We start from the raw sequence: 24345 nt of genomic DNA, 5'->3' as shown, positions 1-24345 counted from the left end.
ACTGTACCATTATAAATTATAATACTATAAAAACAGTGCTAGGATCAAAGTCTCTCGTTGCGGTTTACACGCACACAGTATAGCGTTTTACACGGCGCCCGCCGCACACAATGATAAAAAACCTCGTCGTCGCCGTTGAAAATGTGCGGAGCCAACCGACACACGTCCTGCCTGTACAAGCTCTGCCGCGGCACTGAGTTGGCGCAGCGCGCGTCATCGGTAATATAGAGTAGTTTTCAAAAAATTGCCAAAAAATTATAGTAGAATTTCATAAACACTAATGTATACCAACAGTATAAGCAAACGTTGCAGATTGCTTGAGTAAGAAAATGACTTCGATATTAAGTAGATTTTCGTAGAAATTGACACTTGTTTCGGAGAGAAAATTGAGTTCGTTTTACTTTGATTTTCTCTTTCTCAAAGGTATGGAGGAAAAATATCGTTTGATATGCCTAAAGTACAGGGTATTAGTAATACAAAATAGCCAGGTTTAGCAGAGTAAACTTCTCAACATTTCCAAATAAGAGCTTGCCATTCAGTGCTTCACGGGGTTTTTCGGAAACGACCATCAGAAAAAAAATCATTACTAATTTAATAAGTGTTTTTTCTAATATTTACAACGATATTTAAAAAGATAAGAAGACGCTTTTTTTGGAACAAGTACTCATTGCTTCTAATAATGAGCACAAAGTCCTGAATTTCGTCGACTAGTATCATCAATTTTGCATTATTTCGACTTTTCTTGTAAGAGCGCTCTTAAAAGTTTTTATTGTTTACATGTCTTTGTCGTTAGTGTTCTCTACTCCACAACAGATGGCGCTATAATCATTATGTCGTGTTGAGGCTGACACACACTATCCAGCATTAATATCGAAACGAAATCACGGCTACTTAAACACGAACCAAACGTTAAAAAAAAAAGACGATACAACAACATGGCGGCCGCTGCACGAAGATTACGGCGTTAGCGGATAATTATGCTTTAGTTCTAGAAAAACGTTTAACGTTTGTCTATTTTGTGTTTAAAGTTAGTGTAGTGTAATGTATTAGCTTTGGTTTACCGACCAAAAAAGAATTGTGGCGTCTAACACTGAAAGTGTGATGTTATTGGACATTAAAGATGTCGGCAATGTGGAAGCTAGAAAAGGACTTGTGCCGATGTTGTCACGCGGAGGGATCCTTTAAACATCTATCGGATCCCTGCTTCCTTTTGGGGCAGGAGGAAATCTACTCCATCATGTTGCAAGATTGTCTAGATATCAAGGTTCGTATGTGAAGCCCACTGTTTCCAGCGCTCGTAGCTCAACGTTCATTGTTCTAGTCCGTTGATTAAATACTTTTATACAATTTGTAACGCAAAATCCTAATCTTTTAAGTAATGAAGTTAGTTTTCATGTTTTACTTCCGTCATATAATATTACTGGCATGTTTTCGAAGGAAACATTTGATGTACATTATAAACTTCAATTAGGGCGGGAAATGAGCGGCAAACGCTACAATAGCACGCTTATTCTATTCATAAGCTTAACAACTACTGGCCACAAACTGGCAAGATTCTCACATGGGCATTTATGTGGAAACGTGGATATCTATCCCTTGTCAGTTAAGCCTTTGAAGGCAATGCTATAAATAAAAAAATAAAAAAAAAGCCTTTTATTTCCTTTCATTTTACATAAAGTTTGTTAATATAATTTTGTTAATTTAATTCGTAGGAACCCGTTAGGTGAAGGCCTCTTCCAAAGACGTCCATTTTTCACGGTCTTGTGCTATTCTTTTCCAATTTGGACCAGCAATTCTTTTCATGTCTTCTTCCCAGCGCATGCTTGGTTTGCCTTTTCGGCGCTTACCGTAATGGACGATTACAGTTTACGATTCAATTTATAATGGTTAATGGCCAACATTTTCAATTGCCACGTTTCGACACGTTTCAACGTTTCGGCCAACACTGATATAGAATAGCTAGACAATGTTTTATTATTGTACTACAGATGATACGCATGTTTTTTACATGTAAACTCATAAAACAAATGAGCATTAAATCCTTTAAAAATTTATCACTTCTAACTTTGAACCCTAGCAATGTCACATATAATTGCAGCATAGCATTCTAGGCATAGTCTAGTAGATTCGTTTGAACCACTTGGTACCTACCTATGCCATGCTTGATAACACCATTAGCACTAGGGTGAGTTTGACTAAAATTGGACACCTGGTAATATAGGATGATCCAAATTCAAGCCTACAGCATAATTTATTTAAATGCTGGCACGGTCACTCGGATGTGCGATGTGCTACAACCTAACTGGCCAGTTCATCTTAAACACCACAAAATATTTTTACAATAGGTGTGAATATGAATACAATCTTACCCAAGGTCAGGCATGGCTCAATCCGCGATTTCGCGGTGTCGTCGAAAAGTACATCCGTTCCAGACCAATTTTGGTGGCTAGCCATAAACCGCGCGTGGCGCTGTCGCCACCTAGCGGCCATATATGTCCTGATCGTAACAGACGGGTTTTGTTAGAAAGTGAGTCTTCTTTACCTAGTACTATTATTTATTCTGTGCCATTGTCCAATCTTAATCTAACTCAAGGTGCCTGTGCCTACAATGTAACCAAAATTTATCGGCTCTTTTATTGTTTTGCATTATTAATGCAAGATTGTCCATTGCAGATTGTCCCCATGACGGGGCCTCTTTGCGACGCCACATACACAATATGCGAGTCATGCGTGGCGCGGCTCCGAGACGCCTCCAACTTCAAGCGCCAGGTGCAGGACTGCGAGGAGCGCTTCAAGGAAATGTACAGCAAGAACATGATTAAAGGCAAGTGCTTTATATTAAGGCGCGTCTCGATAACTTATGCGCGGCGGCCGCGCGCGGCAGGCGATCCGACGATCGACCACATTATATCACAAAAATTAATTATTCGGAACGGAATTTTGCGATAATCACTACATTTACTGTTCCATAGAAACTGTTTAGTGCCGTATAATTCAATTAAAGTACGACACTTCTCATTATCCATCTATGCTGCCGCGCGAGCCAACTGAAATATATACACACCCGTCCCAACTGCGCGCGAACATTCCTTTGCCGCGCGTCGAAACACCGACAATGAATGGTTCGTCGCGCGGCGCGTGGATCGCGCGCCATTGATCGAGTTGGCGCGCGGCAGCTCGGTATCCATTGCGCGCGGCTGCCGGGCGAGCCAATGTTCGATAGCTTGCCGTGCAATATGGAGACTTTATAGATGCACCCGGATATTTTGTTACTATGCCTATCCGGACGTTATTTTAGCATCCTGCTGGATACCGGAAAGTGTCCTATTATCTGGCCGGATACTGGATAGTAACTTTGCTTAATTTCGGAGTAAACAAATTGTACTTGTAATATTCGGCCGATGGTCAGGCCGAACATTCGGTATCCGGTCAAACAACTATCTGCTGCATCTCTACTTTATATAAACAGGGTACTTGTTGAACCTTTTCACCACCATTAACTTTATAAAGAACAGTACATGCACTTGGTGTTGATGGTACTTTTTTAGGGTTCCAGAACAGTACATGCACTTGGTGTTGATGGTACTTTTTTAGGGCTCCAGAACAGTACATGCACTTGGTGTTGATGGTACTTTTTTAGGGTTCCGTACCCAAAGGGTAAAACGGGACCCTATTACTAAGACTTCGCTGTCCGTCCGTCCGTCCGTCCGTCCGTCCGTCCGTCCGTCCGTCCGTCTGTCCGTCTGTCTGTCCGCCCGGTTTTTACTTCATTGACATGGCGAAAAGGTTAAAACAGGACAAATGGAGCCTTCTTCTTCTTGACTTCTTTTCAACTTGTTAGAGACCCAAGTCTTTTGTAGAGACTCGAGTCCTTTTCAGAGAACTCTTAATTTTTTTACAAACAATTTAGAAATGCATTGTCTTTATGTAGAATTTGTGGATTTGTGTACGTACAAATCATACAATAACGCTTAATTTCTTTTCTGTTATTTATGGCCATGAAGAATGTTTATTTCAATTTTTCGTTTCTTTGTTGCAGGGTTTGAAGTGAAAGACGAGCCGTTTGAGTCTGATGGTAAATAAATACTAATTAATATTTATTTTAGCAATCACTGAAATCAAAAAACTTAATAACCCTTCAAGTATAAGTATAAGTACACTAAGTATACCCTCTTAGCTATCTTTGTTGTAAGAACACTCTACGACGCGCCCGTCAAAAAATGACGTACGATAATACAGAGAACCTACTAATAGTCGTAAAATGATTACCTACTGCACTGTGATATTTAATACTTAAGAACCTACTTCTTTGTTAAGGTGATTACAGTTATATTGTGTAACACATGTAGTTTATAAGTGAATAATTAAAAATTGATTAATATTGTCCTTCACTGCCTGAAACACGGAATCCTAGTTCAGGCATTTGTAAACCACTTGTCTCTATATAAATTCTTAGTCTTTAAGAACAACCACTGTACTATACTTTTCTCAATAAATTATTTGTAATTATTTGTATTTGTAAGTGGCGCGCGTCTTGTTTGAGTTGGAAGTTTGGTTTTATTTTAATAAATCAAATTTCAAATTAAAAGGATCCAGTTGCTGCTACTTGAAGGGTTATATAAGGGTATCATCGTCTTGGGTCGTCCCATTCGTTTTTCGTCAAGTTCTTAAATTTATTAGTCCTATTCTGCTTTCGTCACGCATTCTACATTGAAAGCCACCGACGATTGTGACGAATGTAGAATGGATGACGAAAGCAGAATAGGACTAATTTAAAAACTTCACTTCCTACAAAACCCATGTTTGACAGCGATTCAAGGACGAATCATGCTTTCGGGGGGGCGTCCTGGTAGAATGTTCGCGATCCCAGGACGCCTCCCCAAACGGCATATTGCGGGAAACGCCGGTGTGGGTTTAGTGGGTAGGCTCCTCCCCTCTCTTCACAATTGAAGAGAGCTGGGAGGTGAGAGTCCCACATACCCCCCACAATGGGCCCACCTCGGGACCAGGGGGACGATGCGTAACGGCATTCCCACATCGAAAAAAAAAAAAGGACTAATCATGCTATCCCTTTCTAATGTATGGCACTATCCCTTTCGGCTATTTAGGGTTGTCAAAATTCAATTCTATCTTATCTGTGGTCGTGCACGCGAAAGCACGTCAAGTGGTGCCAAACCTAATAATTGCTTGGCGCAATGCTCAGCCGTAAGGAGCCGAGTCTGCCCGAAAGGAGGAGTGTCTTCCCACTGACTATGATTAGTGTTTATTGCCACACTTAACTTATTTTTTCTTGCAATAAAACTACTTTAAGGTTCGCCATATTATTTTAGTGACTTATTTTTTTTATAGCTGATATGAAGCAAGAATTCCAAAGCATTGAAGAGGACGAAGATGATGATGATGCCTTCATGAAGTTTGATGGTATGTATCTTATGATCAAATCGGTTGATTTGATCATTCCGTCTGGACTGGCCTTTGCTTTTGCCACCAAGTTTTAAGAGTGTTTCTTTTATTTTTTGCCATTTTTAGGGTTCCGTACCCAAAGGGTAAAACGGGACCCTATTACTAAGACTTCGCTGTCCGTCCGTCCGTCCGTCTGTCACCAGGCTGTATCTCACGAACCGTGATAGCTAGACAGTTGAAATTTTCACAGATGATGTATTTCTGTTGCCGCTATAACAACAAATACTAAAAACAGAATAAAATAAAGATTTAAATGGTGCTCCCATACAACAAACGTGATTTTTGACCAAAGTTAAGCAACGTCGGGAGGGGTCAGTACTTGGATGGGTGACCGTTTCTTTTTTGCTTTTTTTTGTTTTTGTTTTTTTTTCATTATGGTACGGAACCCTTCGTGCGCGAGTCCGACTCGCACTTGCCCGGTTTTTTTTATACATATATTGTGACCTTTTTTGCCACTTTTATGTTATTTTTACTTAGAATCACGAGCTCTTTCGATCCTAATGGGATATAAATATGTCCCAGAGCTTTATCCTATTGTGTTACCATTTCACCATATACTTTGTATGGCGGTAACAAAAGAGAAAGTTTGAAAAATGTATGGAAATTTTGGGACACTTCTTTTCTCCAATAAGGATGAAAAGGGCTCGCGATCCTGTCTAGAAGTAACACAAAAGTGCAAAAAAGGTCACAATACGAGGGTTGCACTGAAAATGTCGGGAATAGAGAAAACTGTCGCATCTAGACAGTCAATCTTTATTTTAATGCATACTTAAACTCAAACTGACCACGCATATAAATTTTCTTTTGAAAGTAATCATTCTGTAATGCACACGGCTCATAATCCCAAAGTCCTTTTTGTATGGCGATTTTGGGGCCTTAGTGGTTTTGTATGAAATTCGTAGAGTAGCCAACGGAATTGAAGTTTTTTTTACATATATCTATATATAAAAGATTTTTTTACTGTTGTCATATGAATATTTAGGAATGTCGAAATCTGCCGATATGCAACTTTTTTGGCAGTCTTTTTAATTAACAGCACAAATGCGATCTTAAATTTTGACGTCGCTTTGGAATGACATGCTTCTTTAAGATCACCCATGGGATAAAATGAAAGTGACTTTCATATATAATTTTAACTGCAAACGAGCGTACGATGAACTCTAGTTCATAAAAAAATAACAGAAGCCCATTGTAACTTTTATTTGTTCGCTGAGGGCATATTGAAAACCGTTTAAAAATGTGATCCGAAAAATCACTTGGCCAAAAATTCAAATAATGTTCGACATACAATTTTCAAATTGTCAGTAAATTTTAAATATAAATGACAACCAAATGGAATATACCTTAAAAGTTTTATAAAGAGTTACATTTTTATAAATTATATGCCTCATTCTATTATGTTATTTCTAAGTGTCCCATTCCCGAATATTTCAGTGCGACCCTCGTATATAAAAATGGCTAAAAATAAAAGAAACGCTTATTAAATAAAATGTTTTTTTTTTCTATGAAATAAATTTTATAAATATGTTTATTATATTATACTGATATTTGTTCAGATGACGACGCTTCATCGTACGAAGAGCACGAAGAGCGTGAAGAGATGATCACCGTTGAAGTCGAGGCCGAGCCGCGAGCCAAGGGCAAGGGTAAGGGCAAGGCGAAGCCCAAACCCAAGCCAAAGAAGGCCCCCGCCAAGAAAACCAAGACCAAGGAGAAATCTATCAAGGTAAATAATAATAATAAATGTGATAGATGGATCGCAGCGCCGGGCCGTGCTCGTCGACGTCACCATGCCCCATGATGAGAATCTCGTGAAGGCCGAGAAGGACAAGTCCAGCAAGTACCTAGACTTAGCTCACGAGATAACCGCCATGTGGGAAGTTGACTCGATGATCATTGTTCCTATAGTCGTGTCAGCGAACGGTCTCATAGCGAAGAGTCTCGACCAACACCTAGAGAGACTCTCGCTGGGTGGTTGGATTAAGGGTCAGATGCAGAAGGCGGTAATTTTGGACACGGCGTGGATAGTCCGCCGGTTCCTCTCTGCAGCCCTGACCATCGGTACCTTGCCCCAATGCTGGCGGCACCCTTGGTTAGGTTTTTTTGTAATGGGGCATTCCATGAAATCGTGTACCGTTTGTCCCGTACAAACGCGAATTTTCTGAAGATTTGCAGGTATAAGAGTTTCTTTATTATGACAAATAGTCAAAAATATGCACAGAAAAATAATCGATTGCTTTAAATGCCGAAAAAAAGTCGCAACACAGGAAATAAAATGCGTTTGTACGGAACAGCCCGTGGAATGCTCCAATGTGTTTATATGTATTTTTTATTGTTTTGTGTTTTTATATTTTACTTTTATATTCATATTATAATAACCTAATCTTAGAAATTAAATGAATAAATAAATAAATATTATAGGACATATGTAATTCGAAAAATTGACTAAGTTCCACAGTAAGCTCAATAAGGCTGTTGGGTGTTGAGCACATACAGTAGTGCTATAGTTCGTTTTTTTAGCATTAGAAAGAACTTGCAAGAAGGTAAGCGATCTTAACATGTCTTTTAATTGAAAAACACTTTTTAAAAATCAAAAACTATTACTTATGAAAGCAGAAGAATATAAATAATCGTATTAGATTCATAATTGTTACATATTTGCCGTAACTTATTTTTAAAATGTGTTTTTCACTTAAAAGACACATCAAGATTGTTTACCTTATTTCTAATGCTAAAAAAAACGAACTATAGTGATGTCACCTACGCAGAGCTTTGCCTAATATTCCCTATTGTTTAAATTCCTGTGATAGCCAGCCGTTATAATCTTGTGTCACTTGCAGGAGGAGACGGAGGATCTGACGGAGGCGGCGGTGAGCGGAGAGAAGAAAAAAGGTAGGTGCCTCTTTTGATTACAGCGCGGCAATGTCAGTATGGGGTCCGCAACCAAATGTGACGCTCCACGGCAAAAGGTACCTTATGGAAGCTGGCGCTTACGTCGCATAGCGCCGCAATAATATTGGAGCGACGTTGGTTATAGCGCAAGCGCCAACCGCCATAAGGTACCTTTATCCGTGGGACGTCACAAATATCGGCCAAAAACACGACAGTTTCACATTTACACTTGCATTATTAAAAAATATCTGAAAGACCGAGAATTGCACAGAAAACATAAAAACTCAAAAATGCGAACTTCGACTTTTCGCTCTCGAAAACCCCTGTAAAGCAAATTTCATCGAAATCGTTAGAGCCGTTTCCGAGATCGCCGAAATATATATATATAAATAAATAAATAAACAAGAATTGCTCGTGTGAAGGTATTATATAAATCACAATTTTTTTTCCAAAATATGCCTTTTCCGGGGCTGGCGATCGTAACTAGTCACCCTGCCTACTTTCATAAAAATATTCTAGTTTAAAAGGCTCTCAATATTAATAAGGTAAACAAGGAAGTTGTGTGATTCCATACTGACAATATCGCGCAAAGTACAGATTTGAAATGTGGCCACCGACGCCATATTGTGCCACCACAGTTATTTTATTAGGTACTACCACAGAATAAATAATAGTACTAGGTACAGAAGACTCACTCTCTAACAAAACGTGTTTGTTACGATCAGGGCGACTATGGCCGCTAGGTGGCGACAGCGCCACGCGCGGCTTATGGCTAGCCACCAAAATTGGTGTGGAACGGATGTACTTGTAGCAAAGCGACGAAATCGCGGAGTGAGCCACGCCCGGTACAGTCAACGGTAAAAATATGGGTGTAGACAACTTACTCAAAAATATGTCCCATAGTTCTTAATTCACTGACATAAGAGTTATGGGACATATTTTTGAAATGATTTGTACACCCATATTTTTACCGTTGACTGTACTACGGAAACTAGCTAAAAGAAAATGAAATAAATATAATGATCTCGCTACAACGTAAGGGATTCGTATAGAAGTGCAAGCCGTACGTACTGCTCGCCCTTTGGAGTTGGTCAAAGGCGCATAAGCCATTCAATGATAGCATACACGGTGTAACATGAGGAAACCGAATAATTTTAACCACCCATTTCTAAGGTCAAAAGAAGGAAAAAATGTAATATGAGTTCAAGTCAATTTCGCCAAAAAAAAAATTTTTTTTGTTTCGTTTTTTCAATTTTTTGCATGTATTTAATGTTATTGGTAAACTTGTCACTTAAAATTGATTTTTACTTTTTTTTTTCGTAAAACCTACTTTTTGCAAAGTGTTACTTGTCACTTTTTGACATCTATCAATAAGGATATTTAGACTACGTCCCATAGCAGCAACATCACCATCAAAAAGGCCTTTTACACTATGTAACATTAAAAACTTGTTTTTTTTTTTAATTAATATTATCTCTGAAACTAGGCGAATTTCAAAAAACTTTATAGGACATTTTTGTCTCTAAATATGATCAGAAATACGCTGTTAAAATTATTCGGTTTCCTCATGTTACACCGTGTATACCAAAGAGAATAGAGTGTATAAAGGCGGATTGCCAAAGTAAATTATGTAGCCACTGTAAATTTACTGCCATCTTTCGACAGAAGATTAAAACTGTTAGAACGCCATTTGACTTTGATCCTTATTCTTTCACTGATGTGTTAACTTGTTAAATATTAATATTAACGCCATCTACTCGACACTAGGCCAAAGATATGATGCAATCTTTTCGAGCGATGGCGCTATAACCTTCACCCTACTCTCGAGTAGATGGCGTTAATATTAATATTTAACAAGTTAACACATCAGTGAAAGAATAAGGATCAAAGTCAAATGGCGTTCTAACAGTTTTAATCTTCTGTCGAAAGATGGCAGTAAATGTACTGTAGCTACATAATATACCATGAAAGTAACTACATATTTCAAATTCTCTTCGATTATACTCAATAATTTGGGATGGGTACCGCCGAGCACAGATAGCCTAGAGGTCCAGTAAGTTAGCCGCGTAAGCTGGAAACGCCGGTTCGAATCCGGCCTTCGGCACCTAGTGACTGCAAAATCTGCCAGGCTAAGGTCAGGCCGACCAAGACGTGTCAACAGATTTAATTTACTTATTATAATCAGTTTTTTTTAATCTATTTTTCGATGAGGTAAATTGTAGCTGTCACGTGGTACCACAAATTCGGTCGGAGACAGGAACCTGCCAACGCAGGATTTGGCCGACCACTTTTTTTTGCTGTCCTTAGTTTCAGCTATCCTGTCATACAAGTTTCATTCCATTTTACGATGAGGTTTTTTTTTGATGAATTATTGGTCCCCATTTTTTGCCCATTTGCCATGTTAATCCGCGGCCGACCAAAAGCAGTTGAAGCTACTAGAAGTCAACTACCCCACACAGAATAGGTATTTTCTATTTTTTTTATGCACCCGGCTACCGGACTGGAAATAATCAAGATTATTTGTAAAACGACATCAACTACAATTTTAAGAGTTTAGGATAAATTTAATTTTTACCAGATATCAATTTTTTCAGCAGTTATTCGGGAAGTGGTGGCACTATGCTATATTGTATAACTAGATAAACTTTTTTTTAATAAGCAATTAAAATAAAACGATATCCTGCATTTCAAATCTGTACTACATTTTTTTTCTATGCTTGTTTGTTGTTATTGTGATACCACGAGAAGGCACAACGATCTTCGATTTTGGAAACGTGTAGTGTAATTCAGGCCATGGTAACAATTACTATTAAACATGTATACGATTTTTCATCTTATGTTATTCTAATTAAGGCCAATGTGGGTAAATCCAGCGTATAAAATGTATGAATGGGGAAGACCGTCGTAGGAAAAAACCTCCCGTATTCCCGCTTTCCTCCTTCTCTACCGACCTTCTGTAAGAAGTGTGCGTAGAAAAGCAGAGTTAGAAGCGATCAAAGAGCTTCTATAGACCGACCGCTTAAATGAGTCCGCCTGCGCGGTACGGGGGCGGCGGGGTAGGACGACTAATGGCGGCGGGGAAGGTGCGGGCACCGTACGCCTATAGACGATCTTTTCCACATGGACCTTATATTAGATGATAAATTGTATACATGTTTATAAGTAACAGTAATAAGCCAGCCATTTTTTCGAAACGTTATACCTTCTCGCGTTGTGTTCTGGCAGGCCACATGTATTATATTCTCATTTTACGGACATATTCGGAACATATTTGATCTCACGACAAGTTTTTGGTGAGTTTATCATCAAAATTGGTTTTCTACAAAATTAATTACAAATATTGTAGGTGATTATATTTTGAAATTGACAGGTTTCGTTTAGATACTTTATGTAGGCAATTAATCCACTCGGAAGTTTTACTAATTGCGTTGTACTTTAGAAAAACAATTTTTCTTTAGATATAGGATTTTTTAAATCCTTCTTTAACTTGAACCTCTATAAAACGCCTTCGGTTTTTACTGTTGGCGACGAAAAGTTATATTTACTTGGGATACAAAACTTTAACTCGTTCTTATATTTATACTTCGCAAACGAAAGGTTTTTTTTTAGTTTGATTTAATCTTATATTGAACAGTGAAGAACTTAACCCCCAAAAAAAGGACTAAAGACACCTCTAACGCAAAAATATGCACTGAACTAGGTTATCTGCACTTGTTTTCAAGATTGCGTGAGTAAGAACAAGAGCGGGAATCTATCCGTACAAGATACCGACGTCAATGACCTTACGCCGTCATGCTCCTAATGTAAGAGACAAGGCCATGTTAAAGCGAGAGACCGACACGCCCCTTACCACATATGTTGCGCAGTAACCTGTCTATGACTAAGCAAACGCGCAGAGGAATGAAGACGAGATAAAAGTAATGTTTTTCTGTCTTCAGGCGTCAAGGCGCCGCGCGCGCCTAAGTTCCGCCTACGCGATGACGACTATAGGAAGGAGGGCGACGCATACCTCTGCACGCGGTGCGACAAAAAATACTACAAAATATTCTCACTACGCTTCCACGTCAAAACGAAACACTACAAGATCCCTCGCTACGTATGCCAGTACTGTTCTAAAGAGTTCATGACTCTCGCCCCACTCACCGTTCACAAACTTGACGAGCACAACATAGATGATCGCTTCAAATGCAACGCTTGCAAGGGCACGTTCAACACGAAAATACAACTCAGGAAACATATCAACAACTTCCACATGTTAGGCGAAAAGTACAAGTGTGAGTTTTGCGAATACGAGTCGTTTAGCTTCGAAGGTATGTACAAGCATAAGTTCAAGCACAGAACCGTCAAGGATTACCATTGCAAATTTTGTAGGAAATCTTTCTTAAGGAAAACAACTTTGGATCTTCATGAAAGGATACACACTGGGGATAGGAGGAAAGTGTGCTCTGTGTGCGGTCAGGCGTTTGTGCAGAAGGCCAGTTTGAACTATCATATGGCCAAGTATCATCCCGAAGTGAACTTTTAGTGTATGAACCAGTGACTGTGATTTGTTAAGGGACTATGGACATTAAGGTAAAGGAATTTTGTTTTATTTAGTTTTAATATATCACATTGGATTCTTCGCAGCTCCTTTTACGACATACGATGTGATTATTGTCGAAGTAAACTACAATTTTTATTTATTTTTATTTTTATTAAATATGATTTATATGCCACAAAGTTTAGATCGATTCCTTATTCTACATCAATGCTATTGTAACCAATTTTCACGTTCGCTTAGGTTGCACACTTTTTGCACTTGTAACTCTTACCGCTTAAAAGCAAATTTTAAGATTTCTGTAAGAAAGTAACATTGATACAAAATGTGTTTAAATTACAGGTATGTATCAAATTAATAGATTTCTAATGTGTCGGAGAACAATAATAACACGTCACTTTTACAATACTTTAATACATTGACATCTTTTTACTGTTAACGATTTACTAGCTAGTCATTGACTGTGTAGTAAAAGCTATGTCTGGATCGGATTCGCAATCTTGTGGGGGATTCATACCAGTCGGCCTCAATCGTCATAAATATCGACTCTAATAGCTATACAATGAAATTGACCAGCCAAACCGAACACTGAAACGTTATTTTATGTGTCCATTTTTAAAAGTCTTGAATCTTTGGAGCCAAGTCATTTATATGGCGTGTAGGGATAGATCCAACACGTAGATGCCGTTCAGAGAGCTTATATGTCATTATTATAACTGAATACGTACCTTAAGTCGGCTGAATTGGATTGAACCTCAATAGTCCACATTGTAGCTAACGCGCAGGCAAGTTTGCGTGCCGTCTAAAGGTGTCCTAAGTGCCGCACTTTAAACATTGTAACAAAGTTAAATCTTAGTATTTCCAGATTAATCCAATAGGGATAATGAGATATCCCAAGAAAGCCCAAGGTCCTACCTATGGTACGAGGGCTGCTACTTATGTATCGGGAATGGGCCACTTACTGGAACTATATTAAAAATATATTTATAACATATAAAAATGGAACTCTTTGGAAGCAAAATACAGTTTGTTTCACATGTTTATCAATTGGTTTTACATTGTAGCATTATTTAAAAAAAATCTTTGTTGCACCATCAACGGATTTTCTTGTGAAAATTTTCGTGCAGATGTTTTTTTTACGATGTTCGGAGTGGATAAACTCAAAAATAGTGCATAGATCGACTTTTTTCGACTTTTGGGGAGTAAGTTCCATCGAAGGTCAATGTTTTAGTGAATAAATTGTGGTCGTAGTATATTACGGTATTTATGGTAGGACGAATAAAAAAAAAACGCTCAAAATCGGCTGTTATCCCACAAAATATAGATGCTGTGAACGAGCTTATAATGCAAGATGGTTATAGTATATATCGCAAGATAGAGGCATCTCATGGCAATAGTATGACGAGCATTTGTAAGATATTACATGAACATTTGGTTTAAAAAAAAAAAGAAAAACTCGCGAAAGAGCCGTTCTTGCCTACAAAATGCACGTCTTGTATACCAAGATCAGAATGGAAAAAGTGCTATGAAAAGTCGTTTCTACATTTGCAAAAGTGCATCATTCATCTTGGTGGACAAATACAAAGGCAATGAAACCATTTATAACTATAGATATTTGTTATTTTTTGTGTTTCCGGATACATAAGTAGCAGCCCTCGTACTTCCTACTTTAATCATTTCGATGAAATTTAAACCATATTAAAATAGGAATAGAGTTGCAATGTTTTGTTTTGTTCACAACTCAAACAAAACAAACTCAACTCTATTTCCTCTATTATAGGTTCAAATTTCTGTGGCAAATTTTGGATTTTCCATTTGTATGTCTGGGGCTTAGGAGGATATATGTTGAGGTTTCTGCCTACCCATTGCCTGGCTCTCTGGAATGGTCTTAAGGCATAACTCATATATAACATTTTTTGACAAGATGTGATAACTGAAGTACTCGTTTATTTTGGTTTCTTATCAGTGCAATGGTAAACTGTGCAATATTAGTAGTTTATGTGACTGCTACATAATGAAAGGCATTAAAATACGAACATGGCTTTATGAAACGAGCAGAAAGCGAGTTTCATAAAAACATCAGACTAGTGTTTTGATTCCTATACATGTACAGTTAAATATACTACTGTATCTACCTACACACATATTATAAGCTCTCTATAATGCGTTGAAAACCCACATTATACGATTGCCATAACGTCATTTGAGCACACCATGTGCAATTGACATTTCGCTGGCCCATTACTACAGGGTTCTATGTTTTTCTTTATCGAACTGAAATTTGAACATTGTCACAGTGACGTTAAGTCGAATTTCGACTATCTTGAAAATGTAGCATAGAACACTGTAATATTGGGCCAGCGATTTCACATCGTTTGATACTAGATATGGAGTCAAATGAAAATCCCTTTGTGTTTCAGTGATATTCGAAATTTGAGTGTCATTATTATTATTACATGATGTCGACATTATTATTACGCAATAATAACAACGCATCATAGAGGTATATGATATGTGTGCAGATAAACATTATTATTATATACTAGAATAATTCTACTGCTATTAAAAAAAAAGTTATTCAATTTATTTTATATTCGACTTGTAGTGATCTGTATTATGTTATACAAAATTGGAATGTCTTATTATATTTATTATACATTGAAGCGTGTAATCAAATGAACACTATGTCACCACAAAACCTTTTTTCTTGAAATAATTTGTGTTAATTTCTTCATCGTCAAGGAGCAAGACTTCTTTACTTTTTAATGTTGATGATATAATGATACACGTATCAACAGCAATAGGACATCACTCATTATCATTTTATGTAACTCCTACTGTCTCCTCCATATATTGATATATTGTTTACATCGAAATAAATCCTATCAATAAATCCAATAGAGACGAATGTATTTGTAAAGGATATAATCCATCAATATCATGTACTCTGCAATTTCTATTGAAAATCTTGCATTACCCAATTTATATTATAAATTATAATTCTATTTAATGGTACCTTAGATTATTTTGCATAAAACATCACTAAGTACATTATTTTTAAGTTTTAAAGCATATTAAAGATACGTAATAAATTGTACATTGTACATACAGTACCGGTCAAAAGTTTAAGTTCACTCTGCGAAATAAGGTTATCATATGTAATTATGCTCAAATATAGAATATGTTTTGAATTTCAAACGTTTAATTGTTTCCACGACTACCAAATAACAATAAAAATACCTCTTGGAGGAATCGTTTTATGTTATTCGGAAAATTTGATCCATTTAATATTTTTGTTCCGTATTTCCTATGAGATTTCGTGAAGTTAGAAATCATTTAAAATGGGTCGCAAAGCCGATTTTAGTGTCGAAACTCGTGCTGTTATTGTAACTCTGTCAAATGAGGGCTACACGACGCGGAAAATCGCTGAAAAAATGAAGGTTTCTCAAACCGCTGTCGTGAGTACTTTGAAACGAAAACAAAAAACCGGTCTTAATTGCAGTCGATCTCGATCAGGTAGGCCAAAAGTCACGTCTAAAAGCGAAGACCAATTTATTTGCGTGCAGAGCAAACGCCAACGTACTCTAACTGCTCCAGAAATTTGCGAAGAACTCAACGCCACCCGAGAACAGCGAGTATCGGTTTCGACAGTGCAACGGCGTCTGCGAAACTATGGTCTAAAAGGTCGTATTGCTGCCAAAAAACCCTTGTTACGTAGTCAGAATAAAGTTAAGAGGTTGAAATGGGCCCAGAAACACAAAAACTGGACGTCTGAACAGTGGTCTAAAGTTTTATTTTCTGACGAATCGAAGTTTGAAATTTTTGGAGGGAGACGTCGTCAATATGTTCGACGACAAGTAGGCGAACGAATGATAAAGCAATGCGTGATGCCAACAGTGAAGCACGGTGGAGGATCAGTTATGGTCTGGGGATGCTTTGCGGGTGATAAAGTTGGTGATCTCGTGAGAGTCAATGGCATAATGGATAAGAAAATGTATCATAACATTTTGCAACGTCACGCTTTTCCATCTGGAAAACGGATTGTAGGCAGAGGTTTTGTTTTCCAACAAGACAACGATCCCAAGCATACGTCGAAGTTGTGCAAAAACTACATTTCATCCAAAGAGAACCAAAAAGAATTAAAATATATGGATTGGCCTCCTCAATCGCCCGACCTCAATCCGATTGAGTTGTTATGGGATGAATTGGACAGGAGTGTGAGAAAAATGCGGCCAACTAATAAAGAACAGCTTTGGGAATACCTATACATTTGTTGGAATAAAATTTCGACATCAACACTGCAAAAACTAATTACGCGAATGCCGAAAGTGTGTATGGCAGCATTGAAAGCAAAAGGCGGATATTTTGAAGAGTCTAAAGTTGGCAAAAACTGATCTTTTTTATTTAATTGTGGTTTTAAATTAGAGAATTACCTTTAATTTATTATGTAATAAAAGATTATTAACTACTTTTATTAGTACATTGTGTTATAGCTTCATTTAACCGAATTTACAGAGTGAACTTAAACTTTTGACCGGTACTGTAGGTATATAAGACTGTTAATTTTATTATGTAGATATATGGTTATTATACATACATAGTATGACATGTTTCTTTTATTTGAAGCCCGATTTTTTTTCTTTGCCCACATTATTACCTGTAACCATTGAAACTTAAGAAATATTATTCAAAATAATCTCAGAACCTAAAAGTAAGAATCGAATGAATTAACCTCGTCCGCATTGACAAAGAAAATTGATTGAAATAGGGAGGTAAGAGACTAAGAAAAAAACGTGGCCCTTAGTTTGACATTCAAAACAGAGGGCGATGTACTGTGCCATGTTTTGCGGTCACTGAATTGTAAAACGTCAACTTTTGACAATCTGAGTTACCGCAAAATGTATGGAGCTGTACAGCGCGATCTCGTTTACCTGTCAAATTTAAAGCACGAAATTGACATAGATTTTACGCATCTTACCCAATTAATGTATCTTTGGTATCGAGAAACGACATGTGGGTACTTCATATCTTTTAAAAATTAGTGATTTCACCGATTTAGTGAAGAATGTTTACTTTAATACACAATAGGTATTTATTCTTTTAAAAGTTTGCAATGTTGTTAGTTAAGGAGTGTTGCCTCCCATGGTCTTGTCACTAGATGGCTCCAGCCAATGCATTTTAACTCTTATACAATCTAGCAACCGTAAGTGCCCCGGACCGGAACAGATATAATCAGGCCAACCAATACTATGAAATAATAACTTCCGTTTTTGACGTGTTAACGTCATTTAAAGCGATGAACACCGGTAGCATGCACGAAAAAGTGTTACGTTGTGGACAGATCTCCATGGTAAAGTTACGTAAAGAAATGGTAATGTTTTCTTATGACGTTATCACGCAAAATTATCATCCGTAAACCGACTTTACAGACAACCATATTTTTTCGCAAGATGTGTTCCTCAGTGATGTCTAAACAGCCTATGACGCCCTGTTTCTTTTCTAGGAAGGCCACCGCGAGCCAAATATTACACACTAACACCGGACAACAAGTACGCATGCAACGAATGCGAGAAATCATTCCTCTCCCAACCGCTCGTCTCTCAACACTACCGCTTCGTCCATCTCAAAAAACGACCTAGAGAACGGAAATGTCCACACTGTGACGCCAAAGTCCCAGGCTATTTGAGAGCCTATCATTTAGAGGAAGCCCATGGAATACCAGCGCCGACTTGTGGAGTATGTAACAAGAAATTTCGCTTCCCATGCCATGTTCTGGAACATCAGAAGAAAGTTCACATGGGAGAGAAAACTGTGAACTGCAAAATGTGCTCGAAGAGTTTCTTCAACAATTTAAGCTTAAGACTGCATATGGCGACGCATTCTAGTGTTAAAAAGTATAAATGCGACCAGTGTAGCAGAGAGTTTCGGTGGGAGAATAACCTGAAAGACCACGTGAAGATTCATACAGGGGATAAAAGATATACTTGTCCGGTGTGTGAAAAGGCGTTCGTACAGAAGTCCACGCTGAAGCAGCATGCGCTGAGGAATCATAGAGGAGTCGATGTTGACCTTAAGAGATAACGTTAATTTAAAAAAAATGGGTCTTGCCAGTTAAGCAACAGAATGAATGCAAATATCCGTCTTTATATGCCGCGAACAGTTGCTGTGCGTGAAGACTAATGGCGTTTTGCGGCGTTATTTATTTTACAATGTTACAAAAAAAAAATCCGACCTAGTGAAAAATTAAAGATTAGAAACTCGTGTCCCTCTAAAACTGTTAGCAATTTGATCGGAGTATGAAGTTGATTTAATAAATTCATTCATTACTTTAAATATGATTTTTTATTTAATATTTCGCCATTCGAATGATCGTGCCAATTACAATTCAAAGCGTCAATTAAACTGCTTACAAACTAATAACCCAACGCCTCAAGAGCCTCAGGAACGTTGCCATTTCACCTCTCGTTCTTTTCTAGGGCCCAACAACAATTTTACCCTCACAGTGGATGACGACGGTACCGAAACATACACTTGTGACGAATGCGGTAATGGCTTCAAGAAACGGAACCACTTCAGCCAACACTACAGGCATGTTCACCTCAAGCTACGCCCTAAGCTACGCTCCTGCCATCTTTGCCACCTCAAGGTTCCCGCTCACATGCGAGCGTTCCATCTAGAAACCGTCCACGGCTGGCCTGCCCCCTCCTGCGGCGCCTGCGGCAAGAAATTCGCCTACCCCTTCCAAGTACTAAAGCATCAGAAAGTCTACCACATGGGTGAAAAATCTTACACCTGCGAAATATGCAGCATGCAATTCGTTTCGAAGTACAGATTGAGCCAGCACGCTATCAAGCATACGGAGCTGCGGAAACACAAGTGCTCGTTCTGTGGGAAGGCGTTTAGATGGAGGAACAACTTGAAAACTCACATCATGATACACTTGGACGATAGGGCCTGGGTGTGTCCACTGTGTGGGGAGGGTTTCGTTCAACAGAGCAGTTTGAAGTATCACATGTCTAAACGACATCCCGATACCGCGTAATTTTTAAAGTAGGAGAATCTTTAGGGTATTGTGACGTCAGCGACTGCTGAAGCCCGTTCGGACCCGGCCTTGGGTTTTTTTTTGTTAAAATAATAAAAACCAATTTAAATTGTTGACATTGTAAACAACATTGCGAAACATGTGACGTCCACCAGGGGGGGGGGGAGAGGTTAGCCAGTTAATGTGACCAGGTGTGACAAGGGGGGGGGGGGGAGGGGTAAATTTTTTTTTAATTAATGGGTGACCCTTTACTTTCAAGGTCACACGATGATTCTCCTGGCGTTAAACGTCAGATGCAGTTAAATGTTGCTTCTTGTAAAAAAAGAATTATATTGTACATTAGATGATAGAGTCGGACCAAGCTAACTCTGCATGGCATTTGCAATGAAAACGTGTGGCATATTAGTGTGAACTTTCTATGAAAATATAACGTGTATAATGACACTGTCTCACTTTGTTAAATTAGTTACAACCTTACAATGTTAGCTTGGACGGATTCTAGAGATGTGTATTTTCTTGTTATTTTAGAGCATAATACAAACTATTGTTAATTAAATCACCGGTCGGCAACCTTTTAGCAGCCAAGGGCCACATAGTAGTTACCGAAGTTGACGCGGGCCACACTTTGTGATTTATGGCTTTATCAGACATTGTCGTTTGTCAATATTACATACAAAATTGCCAGGGAGACTCGCGGGCCGCAAGTGAGGGGTTCGCGGGCCGCCTGTTGCCGACCGCTGAATTAAATGATTAATTTTAATGATTTTAGTTTGCTCTTACACGAGTATTGAACTATCATTATAACTTATTTTAATGAATAATGATACTATATTGTCAAGGCATTGATAGTAATATTGTTAGCATTAACGTCTGTTGATTTAGTTTAGTTTTATTTTAATAAAAACTTAGATGCGTATGCAGGAAAGTTTCATTTTAAAACCTCTTAGCTTAAACTTTAAAACCAAAACCACCTAATCAAAACTTGCCGCGGCAAATGAAATTTTATTTTTATAATTAATGATTCTAGAATGGGAGACCTTTTCATAAACCCCTGGGCAGCTAAAGAATAACTGAGTTACGGAAGCTATTTACGTAATACGTAACGTAAATTACGTAAGCCATATAAGTCAATGAGAGGGCCATTCATATAAATGTATCTCAATGTGGATGAATGTATCTCAGCAGGCGTATAATGGATGGCTTTATCCACGTGATAACGTAACTATCACTTTTTAACACCGTGGGATAGAAAGTGACGGACGCCGTTATATCACACTGTCACATGGACAAGAACGATCATCATGTCCGTACAGGACTCGACGCTTAGATATAGTTAAAATGTTAATAAACTTTATTAATAAATGTTAATTACTGCTAAATTATGTAGGATATGTAATTGGAAATAAAACTAGTGGCTGTGCCTTTCCGTCCCGTCAACGCCATCGTGTCCGTCCCGATGACTCGCAGAATCCTTACGATATCTTTCTCTTCTAGGTCCTAATCGCGAAGAGGCTCGCATTAGTAACGAATACGCTCAGTTCTGCAAGGTCCTCACCACTCGGGATGGCGAGACAAAATACGCCTGCACTCTTTGCGTTAAACAATTCGACGAGCGAAAGCGCTTGAACGGTCACTACAAGACCGTCCACTTGCGATTGTATCCAACAAAAAAAACGCGCCCCTGCGTCATTTGCAAAGAAGAAGTGATACCCAGAAACAGATGGAAGCATATGGAGGAGCGCCACGGGTGGAAAGCCCCTACTTGCCCCGACTGCGGCAGGAAATTCTCCTACCCTTTCCAAGTGCCCGTACATCAGAGAGAGGTCCACAACAGTCTGGAGAACCTCACATATGTATGCGAGCATTGCGGTGACAAGTTTCCCAGCATGCCTAGGCTAAGACAGCATGTAATTAAGCATTTAGATGTAAAGAATTACAAGTGTGATCAATGCCCGAAAGCATTTAAAACTATTACTTATTTGAAACAACATATGGTTCGACATTCGGGTGTGAAAGGACATGTCTGTGACGAGTGTGGCGCGGCCTTCTACAACTACAAGGATTTGTACTCGCACGTGACTGGAAAGCATGTTGTTGAGAAGAATTTCAAATGTCAGTTTTGCTCCAAAGCTTTCAAAACTCGAAGATTGTTGAATATCCACGAGAAGATACATACGGGAGATAAAAAACACAAGTGCCCCGTGTGTGAAAAGGCGTATGTGCAGTCAAACAACTTGAAGTATCACATTAGAACGAGTCATCCGGAAAAAGTTGTTGAAACTGAAACGCAATCAATTTTAGGACCTTAAATTATTGTATTCAATGCATAAATGTTTTCAAGTCTTAGCTACGTCCTTACTATTTGGCAAAATTTGTTCATTATGCTTTTTAGAAATACAATTTTCCTTTCTGTAATTGTTATTTTTATTTTTTCTATACGGAGTGCTTGGGAGAAACCCGCATGATTTCAACGGCTTATTTGTCATTATATTTTAGGAGTATCTTTACAAAGGGGCTTAGAGTTATACCAAGCTAAGTTGGCAGCGATTTGATGTGCAAGTGTTATTTTAAACGTCAAACTTCTATGACGTTTAAAATAACACGTCCACACTCCAATCTAAATCGCTGCCAACTTAGCTTGGTCTAACGCTGTTTCCATATTTAGCTATTTCTATATTAAGCAATTAGGTACCTAATTTAAAAATTTGGTAATTTCTTTGATATTTAAGTTCTTTCATTTAATTGTGTTAATCAAATTATCCGCACTAGATACGATTCGTACTAACCCATACATACAGTTGACAAAATATATTTGGAGACGAATTAAATCAAGTTTATGTGTCACAGCGTCCGTAAAAATGGATAACTGTTAGGAATCAGGCGGCTTAGTACTTTTTTTTACATTGGCATATACAACTGTTTGCAATATTATAGCCATGCACTTGACAATTCCGCATCTTTACAATATCTTGTTCTATTCTAGGGCTACCTTCAAATATAAAACCAGAGGTCTCAAAATTCTGCGAAGTGAAACACATGAAGAATGGAACTAAATACAGTTGCACCATCTGCGACCACCCATTCAAAACGTTTGACCAGTGGCACCTCCACTACTTTAAAGATCATCTCAAGAAGAAGAGACATCCTTGCATCATATGTCACAAGGTGTATGCGCCTTGGCAAAGATGGAAACACATGGAGGAGCATGGATGGGAACCGCCAACATGTAATGAATGTGGGAAGAAATTTTCCGCCCCTTACCAAGTCGTCGCCCACCAGAAGCAATTCCACATGGGAGAAAAGAATTATAAATGCGAACATTGCGGGAAAGCGTTCTCGACCCTCAGAAATTTGCGTCAACACAGCTCGACGCATTCCAAAGTGAGGGAGTTCAAATGTGAATACTGCTCTAAGGAATTTAAGTCGGCCAGGTATCTCAGGTTACATGCGAAAATACATTTGAATGAGAAGAAATACGTGTGCTCGGTCTGTGACAAGCCGTATGTACAGCTGAGCAATCTCAAATATCATATTAGAAAGCAACATCCAGATGATGATGAATCTAGTAAAATAATTAAACATTTAGGAATTTAAGAATTATTTGATCGATAATGTAAGTTTATCGAATGCATTGATTTTTCTTATATCTGCACATTTATGTAATAATTAAGTTTACGCTATTAACTTGTTTTTAAATAAATACACTTTCAGGAATTTTGCTTTTTTTGCTTTTCTTTCTTTTCCAATAACTTCACTTCTATAAAGCCTACGTTAATAATAACTGCCATGATCACTGGTAGGATCTGCATCTACTATACCTTATGCCTAGTTATTAGGTAGTTGAAAATTATATTTAAAAATTGTACTTTTCTGAACGCCCTTGCAACGTTTCCCTTAGGGCACACGGTAACTAAACTGGACTGGATGATTCCTGTACCTAAAATATCATGGGACTGGAGACCAGTGCCAACAAACAAAAGCTGTCAAAAAGAGACTTTCACTTGTATCCTAAGTTACAAGCTTTTGATAAACAGGGCATAGTAATAATAGTAATGCTGATAACCCTGGCAAGATCTATGGTGTACGTCTACGTGGTACGTTTCCAGTACGGTGTATATTTGCTATCTTATGCCAGAGATATTTGCGTGTGCATGACGTTCTTGGGCTTGCCAGATGTTCAAAAGGTTAAAATTTGCTTGCATTCATAATGTTAATCAAAAATGTGGTAATTGATGATCCTGCATTGATTTTCGAGCGATGATGAAATCTAAAATGTAAGTGAAAAACAATAAGTAATTAACTAGGTAGGTATTAAGAAAGTACTTTCATAGGTTGCACTGGTCAAACACTCCAGGAGCAAAGGGGCTTTCTTAGTTTTAAAAAAACTTAATCATTTTGCTACTTATGTTTA

The 24345-nt window shown here is 38.1% G+C and overlaps 1 protein-coding gene across 10 annotated transcripts in view; it reads left to right on the top strand.

The window, feature by feature from the left end:
* Positions 1–931: 931 nt before the first annotated feature.
* The window catches only part of LOC134676378 (zinc finger protein 852-like), a 74510-nt gene continuing 51096 nt past the window's right edge, over positions 932–24345 (top strand). For 8 of the 10 annotated variants that reach the window (XM_063534744.1, XM_063534748.1, XM_063534743.1 and 5 more), the window contains exons 1-6: positions 932–1264; positions 2674–2824; positions 4040–4075; positions 5350–5421; positions 7020–7189; positions 8304–8355. In XM_063534744.1, the coding sequence (XP_063390814.1) occupies positions 1121–1264; positions 2674–2824; positions 4040–4075; positions 5350–5421; positions 7020–7189; positions 8304–8355 (625 nt within the window). In that variant the 5' untranslated portion in view covers positions 932–1120. Of the gene's footprint in view, positions 1265–2673; positions 2825–4039; positions 4076–5349; positions 5422–7019; positions 7190–8303; positions 8356–18395; positions 19067–19368; positions 20063–24345 lie in introns of those variants that run through there. The other 2 variants (XM_063534752.1, XM_063534751.1) reach the window with 2 other exon arrangements.

This window comes from Cydia fagiglandana, chromosome 24, assembly GCF_963556715.1.
Source record: "Cydia fagiglandana chromosome 24, ilCydFagi1.1, whole genome shotgun sequence".
Classification (NCBI taxonomy): domain Eukaryota; kingdom Metazoa; phylum Arthropoda; class Insecta; order Lepidoptera; family Tortricidae; genus Cydia; species Cydia fagiglandana.
The sequence above is the reverse complement of the archived record's forward strand: the minus strand, read 5'-3'. Positions and strand labels throughout refer to the sequence as shown.